Here is a 14,668-nt window from a genome sequence, read left to right on the forward strand (position 1 = left end):
AGATTTCCCTTATTATACCTCAGCCGGATGTGGATCCATGGGTTTACTACTGAATCCAGTACCCCCGGATCCTTTGTAGCGGATCCACGTTGTGCCGAACTACTTTCTTTCGGCCATCTTTGTTGGAGTAAGGACAATAGTTCCACACAACATGGATCCCCAATCTTGTTTAAAAACAAAAACAAAACACCCCTCATCTGGGGAGCGATATGAGTGGAGGATCCAGTTCGTTGGGGAAGGAAGATTATCCCCCAACTCATTGGAGCCACTCACATTGCAATTGATGGATTTCTTCAAAACTACTTCACGGATTCTCACCAGATTTGCACCACAGATAGATATTAGGGCACGGAAGACTCCACTGAATTTTGGAGGTGGTCTGGATCCAGATTGGTGGACATTAGAAATCTCTGATTGCTCTTGTTTATATATGCTGCATAGTCTGAGCATTAATTTGAATGAATTCCAGCAGTTGATTCTTCCATACATATCAATATATTGTTGTGTCCTGCACTTATCATCTTCATGTTTCTAATGTCTGAAATTCACCTTTTAGGCTATCCTCACTCTTCATCCCCTGCTGTTGCCTTTGCATAAGTATGATGAATTGTTTAAATCCCAGTTCTCACCAGATCAACCATCACTGGTTGCTGTTCAGAATCCTCTATTCTCTGTTGGAGCTTTTCTAATTTCTTCCTTATTTGCATCACTTCCTTGGTTCAATCTAATGAAAGGAAGAGTCCCTCAAAGAGTAATTCCCTCGTCTTACATTTGGCACAAGTTCGAGCAGAGCAATTCTTTGTGATACTGTAATGTAGTTCTGTATAGCCTCAACATTTAATCAGTTCTTTCCAGACTGATTTCACCTTGACTAATACAACCATTCCACTATATTTAATCCACATTGGCTCCAAACTATTGGAGTTATACAATTATGACCTTGAATTTTATCTATTAAGGTCAGCCAAAGTCAGAGGTCATGTGACCAATAAAAAAGTGATCTGTGAGTATCTTTGAGTGTTTAATGGGAACCATATGTGTACCTGTGAATATCCCCTATATGAGTATCGGCACTGGGCTAAAAAAAAAAATTGACTTTTTTGTTTGTGATGACTAACAATTTTTCAAAATCTGAAAAATTTGTAATTCCATCAAATCATATTAAAATTCTTGGTGTGTGTCTGTGTGTATATACACTACTAGTCTAAAGTTTGAACACACCTTCCCATTCAGTTAAATGTGAATGTTAGTGTAATGCAGTGGTCTTCAAACTATTCCAGAAAGGGCAGAGAGGGTACAGGTTTTCTTTGGAGCCACTGACTTCAGCAGGTGATTTCACTGATTAACATCACTTGGAGCAGGTGGGATGAATTCATCAGTGAAATCACCTGCTGGAGTCAGTGGCTGCAAAGAAAACCTGCACCCTCTCGGCCCTTTCTGGAATAGTTTGGAGACCACTGGTGTAATGTATGAAAAATGGAGTTTGTCAAAAGGCACCTCATGGACTCAGACCATAACAAACAGAAATCTGGTCTGATGAGACAAACATTGAACTCTTTGGCATGGATGTCATGTGGAGAAAACCAGGCACCATCCCTACAGTGAAGCATGGTGGTGGCAGCATCATGCTGTGGGGATGTTTTTAGCAGCAGGAACTGGGAGACTAGTCAGGATTGTGGGAAAAAATGAATGCAGCAATGTACAGAGACATCCTGGATGAAAACCTGCTCCAGAGCGCTCTTGACCTCAGACTGGGGTGACGGTTCATCTTTCAGCAGGACAATGACCCTGAGCACACAGCCAAGATATCAAAGGAGTGGCTTCAGGACAACTCTGTGAATGTCCTCGAGTGGCCCAGACCTGAATCGGATTAAACATCTCTGGAGAGATCTGAAAATGGCACAGACGCTCCCCATCCAACCTGTTGGAGTTTGAGAGGTGCTGTAAAGAGGAATGGACAAAACTGGCCAAAGACAGGTGCACCAAGCTTGTGGCATCATATTCAAGAAGACTTTATTTTTAATAAATTTGCAAAAAATTTCAAAAAAAATATTTTTTTTCATGTTGTCATTATGGGGTGTTGTGAGTGGGATTTTCAAGGAAAAATGAATTTGCTCCATTTTAGAATAAGGCTGTAACATAACAAAATGTGGAAAAAGTAAAGCACTGTGAATATCCAGATGCACTGTGTCACATAGACTCATGAATTACAGCAAAAATGTTGTAGAAATGCAAACGTCTATCTTAATGTGGCTGAATGTTGCTCTGAGGTTCAGGACACGTGTCTGCGAGTCTTAATGAATGGTTCTTTTCAGTGTGTGTGTTTGTGTGGGTTACAGGCATGACTACTGGTCAGCCTACGTGCGTAATGATACTGAATATGGTGCCACTCACTCACACACACACAGGGGTCGCATTGTGGAGGTATCTGACCACATCCTGTGCTGTACAGATCATCACAACACCTCCAGTCTCCTGCCATACAATCAGCAACTCTTGTCAAACACACAACCAAACAGTGCTGAGCTCACAACTGCACTTTGGATTAAGTTCAAAGGTTCAATATTGATTTTACATCAGTACCCTTTTTAGAAGAGTGAGTAGTTTATTTTGTTTGTTTGGTTTTTTTTTTTACCCACCAGCCTGAAGGCTCTGTGAACGATCTCCTGTTGACTGTGTGTCTGTGTGTCTATAGTCATCACTGTTCATCATATGAAATAAATAAATCATATCGTAATTTCAGAAATATTTGTCTGTTTGTTTGTTTCTGTACTCCGTCCAGGTCATTGATTCCTACTGAATTTGGTGTGTTAATAAAGACTGAGCCTTGAATTGGCCTTTAAAGGGTTTGTTTTGACAAAGATCTTTGGGGGCAAAGTTCAAAATTTATGTTTGACTAATTTCACCAAGCTAGGCACACATATGGAGGTGGTTTCTGGAACTGCCCAGATAAGGTCAAATTTACCAAACGTCATTAGTGTTAAGATTGGTGGCGGCCAAAGGTGAAATTTTAAGTTTCTCACAACAGTTTGCATTAAATTTAGTGCACACATGGAGATAGTTTCTTGACTTGGCCAGGGGAGGTCAAATTTGTCAAAGGTCAGTTATTTCTTTCACTTCTTAGTTCTGAATGACAGATTTAGAAGGTCCTATGGATGATTATTGGGCAGCATGGTGGCTTTGTGGTTAGCACTGTTGCTTCACAGCAAGAAGGTAATGGGTTTGATTCCCACCTGTGGCCTTTCTTTGTGGAGTTTGCATGTTCTCCCTGTGTTTTGGTGGGTTTACTCTGGGTGCTCTTGCTTCCTCCCACATTTAAAGACATACAGGGTAGGTGAATTGGAAACTTTATAATTGTCCAGGTCTCCCTCGCAAAAGAGATCTTGATCTCAACGGGACTAAACAGGTTAAATTAAATTGGTTTTTCACTCTGGTTTACATGAAATGTGGCACGCTTATGCAGGCAGGTTACAGAATTGCCCAACATGCCCAGATTTGTTGGCCGATACCTCAGCAGTCATTTTACTGATTTTATACCAAATTTGGAATGCCAGTGAAGGTTGACTCAAAAATTGGATTTTTAACTCTATTTGGATCAAACCTGATATGCAATTGGGTGTATTCCAGAATTGCCTGGCAAGTCAGCCAAAGGTCTAATATTTTGGATGAAAGTCAAGGTCACTAGGGTCAAATGTTAGCTTGCTGTAGCCATTACAGTCTTCATACCAATGCCCTACCACTTTGCCCTCTCCCTTCGTTTTGCACATGGACCAGAATGAGTTACTTGCTCATGAATGACATCAGTCGTCTTACTTTTGACGATCTTACAAGTAATTTGTGTGTGTGTGTGTGTGTGTGTGTGTGTGTGTGTGTGTGTAAACTTAATTCCTTTATTTCATTGTGTGTTGATCAAGAGAGTTGATAGAATCACAGATTCTGTCAAATCTCGAGCTGACCTAATTAAACCTTACGTACGGGCCCGGGCTTTACGTTCTCAGGGTTCAGGACTACTTTGTGTCCCTAGGGTGAATAAAAAGTCTGCGGGGTCACAGATCTTTCTCTTATTGTGCCCCTGTTCTGTGGAATGATCTCCCTGCATCAATAAAAGTCAGATTTTGTACAGACTTTCAAGTCCAGATTTAAGATGCACTTATTTTTCCTTTTGTATGGCTAGCATACTGTCATAGTATGTTACTATGCTTTTTACTCTCTTAAATTCATTTTATCAGGAAATGGAGCGGGCTGCGGCCTCAACTTTATCTAAATTCTGGGTCTTTTAGTGAAGCTTAGTTCTAGTGGCAGGCGATCACCTTAGTATTTCTTATGTTTTTCTTGTTGCTTAATGCTGACAAATTATACTGTATTTCTTGTCTTTCTGATGTCTGATTCTGTTTTTTTTTTTTTTTTTTTCCTCTGTTTGAGGTGCAGCTCCATCCAGAGATGGGTGTGGTGTCTGTTTCGGTAACCCTCCTTTCCTGTACACCGGCAATGCTTCCTGTATATTCGTTTTGTGAATTGTAAATTGTGTTGGTAGCATGGCCCAAACAGAAGGTCACTCCTTTGAGTCTGGTCTGCCTGAGGTTTCTTCCTCAAATCATCAGAGGTTTGTTTTCTCTGGGCCCCTCCCCAATCAGACCGGGAGTGACATGTTTAGCCGCATGTTCTCCTTGAATTGCTGGCTGTCTGAGTGGTGTCCAAAAAATGAGGTGGGCTTCATAGATAATTGGCAAAGCTTCTGGGGAAAACCTGGTCTTGTTAGGAGAGACGGCATCCATCCCACTTTGGATGGAGCAGCTCTCATTTCTAGAAATCTGGCTAATTTTCTTAAATCCTCCAAACCGTGACTATCCAGGGTTGGGACCAGGAAGCAGAGTTGTAGTCTTACACACCTCTCTGCAGCTTCTCTCCCCCTGCCATCCCCTCATTACCCCATCCCCGTAGAGACGGTGCCTGCTCCCAGACTACCAATAACCAGCAAAAATCTATTTAAGCATAAAAATTCAAAAAGAAAAAATAATATAGCACCTTCTACTGCACCACAGACTAAAACAGTTAATGTGGTCTATTAAACATTAGGTCTCTCTCTTCTAAGTCCCTGTTGGTAAATGATATAATAATTGATCAACATATTGATTTATTCTGCCTAACAGAAACCTGGTTACAGCAGATGAATATGTTAGTTTAAATGAGTCAACACCCCCGAGTCACACTAACTGTCAGAATGCTCGTAGCACGGGCCGGGGCGGTGGATTAGCAGCAATCTTCCATTCCAGCTTATTAATTAATCAAAAACCCAGACAGAGCTTTAATTCATTTGAAAGCTTGTCTCTTAGTCTTGTCCATCCAAATTGGAAGTCCCAAAAACCAGTTTTATTTGTTATTATCTATCGTCCACCTGGTCGTTACTGTGAGTTTCTCTGTGAATTTTCAGACCTTTTGTCTGACTTAGTGCTTAGCTCAGATAAGATAATTATAGTGGGCGATTTTAACATCCACACAGATGCTGAGAATGACAGCCTCAACACTGCATTTAATCTATTATTAGACTCTATTGGCTTTGCTCAAAAAGTAAATGAGTCCACCCACCACTTTAATCATATCTTAGATCTTGTTCTGACTTATGGTATGGAAATAGAAGACTTAACAGTATTCCCTGAAAACTCCCTTCTGTCTGATCATTTTTTAATAACATTTACATTTACTCTGATGGACTACCCAGCAGTAGGGAATAAGTTTCATTACACTAGAAGTCTTTCAGAAAGCGCTGTAACTAGGTTTAAGGATATGATTCCTTCTTTATGTTCTCTAATGCCATATAACAACACAGTGCAGAGTAGCTACCTAAACTCTGTAAGGGAGATAGAGTATCTCGTCAATAGTTTTACATCCTCATTGAAGACAACTTTGGATGCTGTAGCTCCTCTGAAAAAGAGAGCTTTAAATCAGAAGTGTCTGACTCCATGGTATAACTCTCAAACTCGTAGCTTAAAGCAGATAACCCGTAGTTGGAGAGGAAATGGCGTCTCACTAATTTAGAAGATCTTCACTTAGCCTGGAAAAAGAGTCTGTTGCTCTATAAAAAGCCCTCCGTAAAGCTAGGACATCTTTCTACTCATCACTAATTGAAGAAAATAAGAACAACCCCAGGTTTCTTTTCAGCACTGTAGCCAGGCTGACAAAGAGTCAGAGCTCTATTGAGCTGAGTATTCCCTTATCTTTAACTAGTAATGAGTTCATGACTTTCTTTGCTAACAAAATTTTAACTATTAGAGAAAAAATTACTCATAACCATCCCAAAGACGTATCGTTATCTTTGGCTGCTTTCAGTGATGCCGGTATTTGGTTAGACTCTTTCTTCTCCGATTGTTCTGTCTGAGTTATTTTCATTAGTTACTTCATCCAAACCATCAACATGTTTATTAGACCCCATTCCTACCAGGCTGCTCAAGGAAGCCCTACCATTATTTAATGCTTCGATCTTAAATATGATCAATCTATCTTTGTTAGTTGGCTATGTACCACAGGCTTTTAAGGTGGCAGTAATTAAACCATACTTAAAAAGCCATCACTGACCCAGCTATCTTAGCTAATTATAGGCCATCTCCAACCTTCCTTTTCTCTCAAAAATTCTTGAAAGGGTAGTTGTAAAACAGCTAACTGATCATCTGCAGAGGAATGGTCTATTTGAAGAGTTTCAGTCAGGTTTTAGAATTCATCATAGTACAGAAACAGCATTAGTGAAGGTTACAAATGATCTTCTTATGGCCTCGGACAGTGGACTCATCTCTGTGCTTGTTCTGTTAGACCTCAGTGCTGCTTTTGATACTGTTGACCATAAAATTTTATTACAGAGATTAGAGCATGCCATAGGTATTAAAGGCACTGCGCTGCGGTGGTTTGAATCATATTTGTCTAATAGATTACAATTTGTTCATGTAAATGGGGAATCTTCTTCACAGACTAAAGTTAATTATGGAGTTCCACAAGGTTCTGTGCTAGGACCAATTTTATTCACTTTATATAGCTTCCCTTAGGCAGTATTATTAGACGGTATTGCTTAAATTTTCATTGTTACGCAGATGATACCCAGCTTTATCTATCCATGAAGCCAGAGGACACACACCAATTAGCTAAACTGCAGGATGTCTTACAGACATAAAGACATGGATGACCTCTAATTTCCTGCTTTTAAACTCAGATAAACTGAAGTTATGTTCTTGGCCCCACAAAATCTTAGAAACATGGTGTCTAACCAGATCCTTACTCTGGATGGCATTACCCTGACCTCTAGTAATACTGTGAGAAATCTTGGAGTCATTTTTGATCAGGATATGTCATTCAAAGCGCATATTAAACAAATATGTAGGACTGCTTTTTTGCATTTACGCAATATCTCTAAAATCAGAAAGGTCTTGTCTCAGAGTGATGCTGAAAAACTAATTCATGCATTTATTTCCTCTAGGCTGGACTATTGTAATTCATTATTATCAGGTTGTCCTAAAAGTTCCCTAAAAAGCCTTCAGTTAATTCAAATGCTGCAGCTAGAGTACTGACGGGGACTATGAAGGAGAGAGCATATCTCACCCATATTGGCCTCTCTTCATTGGCTTCCTGTTAATTCTAGAATAGAATTTAAATTCTTCTTCTTACTTATAAGGTTTTGAATAATCAGGTCCCATCTTATCTTAGGGACCTCGTAGTACCATATCACCCCAATAGAGCGCTTCGCTCTCAGACTGCAGGCTTACTGTAGTTCCTAGGGTTTGTAAGAGTAGAATGGGAGGCAGAGCCTTCAGCTTTCAGGCTCCTCTCCTGTGGAACCAGCTCCCAATTCAGATCAGGGAGACAGACACCCTCTCTACTTTTAAGATTAGGCTTAAAACTTTCCTTTTTGCTAAAGCTTATAGTTGGGGCTGGATCAGGTGACCCTGAACCATCCCTTAGTTATGCTGCTATAGACGTAGACTGCTGGGGGGTTCCCATGAGGCTCTGTTTCTTTCTCTTTTTGCTCTGTAATGCACCACTCTGCATTTAATCATTAGTGATCGATCTCTGCTCCCCTCCACAGCATGTACTTTTTCCTGGTTCTCTCCCTCAGCCCCAACCAGTCCAGCAGAAGACTGCCCCTCCCTGAGCCTGGTTCTGCTGGAGGTTTCTTCCTGTTAAAAGGGAGTTTTTCCTTCCACTGTAGCCAAGTGCTTGCTCACAGGGGGTCGTTTTGACCGTTGGGGTTTTACATCATTATTGTATGGCCTTGCCTTACAATATAAAGCGCCTTGGGGCAACTGTTTGTTGTGATTTGGCGCTATATAAAAAAAAAATTGATTGATTGAATTGATTGATCAGAGGGAGTTTTTCCTTACCAGTGTCACCTGCCTGCTTGCTCTGGGGTTGGTAAGGTTAGACCTTATTTGTCTGAAGTACCTTGAGGTGACATTTTTGTGATTTCCCACTATATAAATGAAAAAGTTAAATTGAAATTCTAGTGGAGATGTTGACTGGAGTTTCAACTGACAGCTTCTAATTCTACTGGAAGAAACTCCAATCGTATACTTTATCTGTTGAGTTTGTGATACTACCAAATTACAGTCGCTACCCTGAAAAAAGTTTTATTGATTTTTGGTTTCAATGTGTATGCCTTTTACTCTAATAGCATCATGGGAAATGGTGAGTGCTAACATCTAAAAAAATTGTATTCCTAACAAACAAGCACAGTAGTCTCAATATGGAATTCTCTTTTGTTATTCAGTAATATCTAAAATATTACACTCAACAAAAATATAAACTCAACACTTTGGGTTTTGCTCCCATTTTGTATGAGATGAACTCAAAGATCTAAAACTTTTTCCACATACACAATATCACCATTTCCCTCAAATATTGTTCACAAACCAGTCTAAATCTGTGATAGTGAGCACTTCTCCTTTGCTGAGATAATCCATCCCACCTCACAGGTGTGCCCTATCAAGATGCTGATTAGACACCATGATTAGTGCACAGGTGTGCCTTAGACTGCCCACAATAAAAGGCCACTCTGAAAGGTGCAGTTTTGTTTTATTGGGGGGGGGATACCAGTCAGTCAGCATGCAGATGAGCTTCCCTGAGACAGTTTCTGACAGTTTGTGCAGAAATTCTTTGGTTATGCAAACCGATTGTTTCAGCAGCTGTCTGAGTGGCTGGTCTCAGACGATCTTGGAGGTGAACATACTGGATGTGGAGGTCCTGGGCTGGTGTGGTTACACGTGGTCAGCGGTTGTGAGGCTGATTGGATGTACTGCCAAATTCTCTGAAACGCCTTTGGAGACGGCTTATGGTAGAGAAATGAACATTCAATACACGAGCAACAGCTCTGGTTTACATTCCTGCTGTCAGCATGCCAATTGCACGCTCCCTCAAATCTTGCGACATCTGTGGCATTGTGCTGTGTGATAAAACTGCACCTTTCAGATTGGCCTTTTATTGTGGGCAGTCTAAGGCACACCTGTGCGCTAATCATGGTGTCTAATCAGCATCTTGATATGGCACACCTGTGAGGTGGGATGGATTATCTCAGCAAAGGAGAAGTGCTCACTATCACAGATTTAGACTGGTTTGTGAACAATATTTGAGGGAAATGGTGATATTGTGTATGTGGAAAAAGTTTTAGATCTTTGAGTTCATCTCATACAAAATGGGAGCAAAATCAAAAGTGTTGCGTTTATATTTTTGTTGAGTGTATATTTCAACTTGATGTTCAGTATGTTTGATTTGTGTATGATGTTTATACTGTGATACTTATCTGTTGCTCAGCATATTAACATAGATAGTAATTTTTTAAAAGTTATGTTATATATTAGGTTCTGTTCAACATTATAAAAGACAAAACAAAGGTATTTGTTGTTCTTGTCTGTATCTGTACTCCTTGAAATTCCGCTGGCCTTCTACTCACTGCCCCTCTTCTCCTAAACCAACCTGAAATAAAAGGAGCTGCTGTTTCACTGTGGACTGTTTTACATGTCTGTGGGCCCTGTGTGTCCAAAAATATGCCAGACGCTGTTTGAAAGTGTCAGCCTCGTTCCTGCAAAGACACAGTCTGAGCAGAATATTTGTTCCGGATCAGCAGTTGTCAGCACCAGTGAGGTCTCTGCTGACAATAGGGAGCGTTTGAAGGAAAGGTTGAGCCACGAGCAGCTGTGGTCTTCGTGTGAGCTTGAATTCCCTGTGGTGAAGCCTGGAATGTTGGGGAGGTTCACAAACACTGAATGCTAATTTGTTTCGTTTTTGTTTTTTTGTTTTTTTAGCCTCATAACATCTGTAATTTCCTTTTTTTGTTTGTTTGCAGTTCCCGTACGCAGCCCCACCACCTCAGGAACCAGTGAAGACATTACGAAGCCTTATAAACATCAGAAAGGACACACTGCGGCTCGTACGGTACGTGCAGTTGGGTCATATTACTTTGAAATGTAACCTGTTACTGAATACAAATTACATACCAATTTTTGTAATCTGAATACTTTTGCATTACTGTACTTAGACAACTTTATTCATCCCACCAGGGGCAATTAATTTCAGCAGCCTGCATACCGGCACATCACACAAAAAAAAACCAAACATATTACATCCACATAAAATGTGCAACATACTACATCCCCATACCCATACATCCACACCTTACAAGGAATTTAAAAGATGGATAGCAGAAGGAATAAAAGATTTTAACAACCGATTCGTCCTGCAGACAGGTGAAACATAACGACGGCCCGAAGGCAACAAAGAAAATTCACCTGCCAGCACATGTCCGGGAGAAGACAAGATACAATTTGCCTTCCTCACCATTTGCTGTTCACAAAAACTAGCTAGATCTCTGGTTTCCACTCCAATGATCTTTGAACATGTCTTTGTGATACTATGTAAGCTCCTTTTATCTTTCAGTGCCAGGCTAGGAAACCAGCAGATGAAAGAAAAACATAAAAGACTTTCAATAAAGGACTGATAAAAACGACCCATGTACTGTACTTTTTTCTAATGCCTGATTCACATAGCAAGATAATTATGCCGATTTCGGACCCGATCTTTCCCTTCCGACAATCTTAAGGACGCCCCGACTATCATGATGGCTCTAAAGATAATCCTTTCAGATATCCCTGCTGTGTGTGTGGTGCATTAAGAGCGTTCCAGTCTGCTCGGAAGCACGTCAGGACCGCTCATCCCGCAAATCATGGATATTCAACATGTCGATTGTCTTGTCACCCCAGGGTGTGGGGTGTGCCCCGAGCACAAATGAGCACGCAGCCTGTCCACCATGTTTCTTTACTCTGACGTCACGTTTAATCTTGAGAGGTTTCGCAAGATTTCCTTTCTGACCTGGGAATGTTCGTGTGTGGTGTGTTATCTTTACTGTGTGGCTGCACACCACACAACTCTGTGGCCATGCAATGGCGTCGACGTGCGCATGACCCTTTTAAAATTCTCCATCACATTGGCAGGTGTCTTATTGCAATTAACTTTTCTGGATTATTTTGTCCCTCAATGAGCTCCACTCCTTTATGCAATCATCAGCCTCCAAATCAATGGTACGGTACGTGCATTTTCCCTCCATCAATTGCAGGTCATTTCAGTGTCTTCTTCTGACTCTGTGTTATAGAGCTGGTCATATTTGCGGATTTTTCTGCCAAACGTGTTCATGGTGAGTTTCATTTGCTCCCTTCAGGTCAGAGGTTTAGGGTACCAGCTTGTAAAACCAAACGCTACAAAAACAGTTTTGTACCAGCAGCCATCAGTGCTGTTAACAAGTAACAGAAACTTAAATAAACTTATGTATTTATTTTTTGTATAATTTCTTTTACCTGGTTTATATATACAGCACATTTTTTTATTTATTTATTTAGTTTTTATCCTTTGGCTTAGTATGCCATGTTTTTATACTTTTTATCTATTAATGTTTTAAGTCATCTTGCTTTTATTTTATCTTGGAGCCGTCCTTGTTGTTCTTTTAGTTTTTTACCACTGTCGTTGCTTTGTCTTGTTCTGTGTTTAGCTGTGTGTTTGCCAAACAAGATGATTCACTCACTGTAAAGCAATTTTATCCAAGGGTGTAATAATAAATTGAATCTTGAACGTATTTGATCCATGCTCGAAATGTAATCGGTGGACGCACTGCAAAAACTATTAAAATATGACAGGAGAGGAATGAGTAAAACCGGAAAAATTACAAATCACAGCCCTTTGCGGTGTCCGTCCTTTGGCAGGTGCACATCAGGCTCCGGAGAGGGTTCACAGCCACACAGAGGGTTCTGATTAAAACAGTCGTCTTTGATTTGCCACATCTAGCGGTATGTGTCAAACGTAACACCATATTACAGCCCAGTCAGCAAGCAGCATTTTGTTAATCATCATTACGCACTCCTAAGTTTAATTTTACGTTGTCTGTTGTTTTATTTTTTCTTTTATTATGTTCAAAATAAATCTTCTTCAATTCAATTATATAATCGCTGAATGGATCCTTGTCATTTAATCTATGGGTTGTATGTCACATGACATGGATTATTCATGCTGTTGTGTTTCATTTAGCGTGAAATAGTTCTTTTTTGGCTTGCAATTTTGGTGCTATATGAAATGTGCTATTGCACACACTGACCACCGCGCATACTCAGACTACGGCGTAAGGAGTTTAGCTAAACGTAGCAGTTTGTTTTGCTGAAGTATGACAATTGGAAGGAGCTAATTGACACTGCTAATTCTTCTAACACAAAGAAACAAATCCACTATGCTGTCAGCTGTCTAGAGGCATGAAGAGCTGTTACGATGAAAAGCTGGACAAATTTCTGACGTGATTTTTCGCTGAACTGAGGAGCTACAGTCTTTTTTTTCTTCTTCTTCTTCTTTTTTTTTTGTAAGTACACAAAGTCAGTGCACAGCATCATGGACTACATCGTCACAGTTTTGGACTCCAATTTAAAGTTCGTGTTGGACTGTTAAGCACCAGTGGGACACCACAATGCAAGCCCCTTTTCTGTTGTTTATAAATTAAAAAAAAAAAATCAAATGACAAGGCTCTATTTTAGCCGTTATATAAAACAAAGATTGAATCTTTTTTTTTTTCATTCTTTCAATGGAACAAATATTTCATGAGGTGAAAGATGAAATGAAATATTTGTACCATTGAACTCATAAAGATTCACAATTTGTATACCAGCCTTGAATAAAGGCCTGTCTTGTTTTGGCGCCAGGTCTGAGCACTTCAGAATTTATTATAAATATTTAAGACCCACCAATGAGGAAAAAAATGTTAGTTCAACTCATCTGCAGTCCTGTAGGTGAAATCATAAAATACTTAATATGACAGCTAATTACAATTCACGGCAAACAGATGCGTTTTCATTCGGCGTGTGAAACACTCTGTAGTATTCCATCTAATCTCAGCAAGCAGATTATTGCACAGCCATGTTCAGAAAAAGCCCTGCAGCCCGCAGAGTCAACCTGCGCTGTGACAACTCCAATCGCAGGAAAGTACCTAAGGCCAGCTAAATGAGATGGTGCACCACTCTTCAAAACGCTGTCATATTCTGATGATATTTCTGTGCTAACAAAAGCACTTTCGCTTGTACTTGTTTACTGTTTTGCGGCATGCTTTGTCGCCACCACCCATAGGTGCAGCGAGGACCTTAAGTTGCCTGGTGAGGAGACAGCGGGGAAGAACAGGGCATGCTACAATGTGGAGTTCACCTTTGACGCGGACACACAAGTCGCCATCACCATCTATTACCAGGCTGTAGAGGAGTTTCACAATGGAGTACCAGTGTAAGTAGAAGTGTACTTTACTGACTAAAGAGATTGGAGTTTTTTCTGGATTCTAATATTCAACTATTTCTTGAAATATGTTAATTATCAATCAATCAATTTTTTTTATATAGCGCCAAATCACAACAAACAGTTGCCCCAAGGCGCTTTATATTGTAAGGCAAGGCCATACAATAATTATGTAAAACCCCAACGGTCAAAACGACCCCCTGTGAGCAAGCACTTGGCTACAGTGGGAAGGAAAAACTCCCTTTTAACAGGAAGAAACCTCCAGCAGAACCAGGCTCAGGGAGGGGCAGTCTTCTGCTGGGACTGGTTGGGGCTGAGGGAGAATTATGAATCACTGTGACAGTAATATGATGTAGTCAGCAGTATGTAAATGAGGATTTCACGCATGTTAATGGCCATAAGCGCAACATGAAATTAAATCAGTGGATGGACATAGTCAAAAATATACACGATGGAAAGGATGACCTTCAGTCAGAGCTCCAGAGGAGTCATCTTTTCCGGATAGTGGGAGAAATGGACTTTTTTTTTTTTAAACACAGAGAAGGGGATGCTGTCTGATTTACAGTTGTGGTTGGATGGTTGCATACACTCATCATGGCCATGAACGTTCTGGTAATTTTGGGGTGTTAATGGTGTTCTTGAACTGCCATTTTTTGTCAGGATGGAATGACTGCACAGTATACATCATTAATGGCTTTAAAAAAAAAAAAAGAACAAGAATTGGGTGTTCAAGTTTGAATATATTTTGGATCTTCTCTAATCCCTGTGTTTGTCTGTGTGGCCCTGCGATAAACTGGCACCCTGTCCAGGATGAAGCCACCTCGCACCCTATTACTATTGCTCCAGCCCCTCCGGTGACCCTTGATTGGTGTAAGCGGGT

At 40.4% G+C, this 14,668-nt stretch overlaps 1 protein-coding gene across 7 annotated transcripts in view; it reads left to right on the top strand.

The window, feature by feature from the left end:
* The window catches only part of rnf157 (ring finger protein 157), an 80,964-nt gene that overhangs the window by 25,121 nt on the left and 41,175 nt on the right, over positions 1-14,668 (top strand). For all 7 annotated transcript variants that reach the window (XR_004566471.1, XR_004566472.1, XM_034193849.1 and 4 more), the window contains exons 3-4: positions 10,322-10,410; positions 13,630-13,779. Coding sequence is in view for 5 of the 7 variants with exons in the window: in XM_034193849.1 (XP_034049740.1) it covers positions 10,322-10,410; positions 13,630-13,779 (239 nt within the window). In the remaining 2 variants the exon portion in view is untranslated. The remainder of the gene's footprint in view (positions 1-10,321; positions 10,411-13,629; positions 13,780-14,668) is intronic.

This window comes from Thalassophryne amazonica, chromosome 18, assembly GCF_902500255.1.
Source record: "Thalassophryne amazonica chromosome 18, fThaAma1.1, whole genome shotgun sequence".
In the NCBI taxonomy this organism is placed as follows: domain Eukaryota; kingdom Metazoa; phylum Chordata; class Actinopteri; order Batrachoidiformes; family Batrachoididae; genus Thalassophryne; species Thalassophryne amazonica.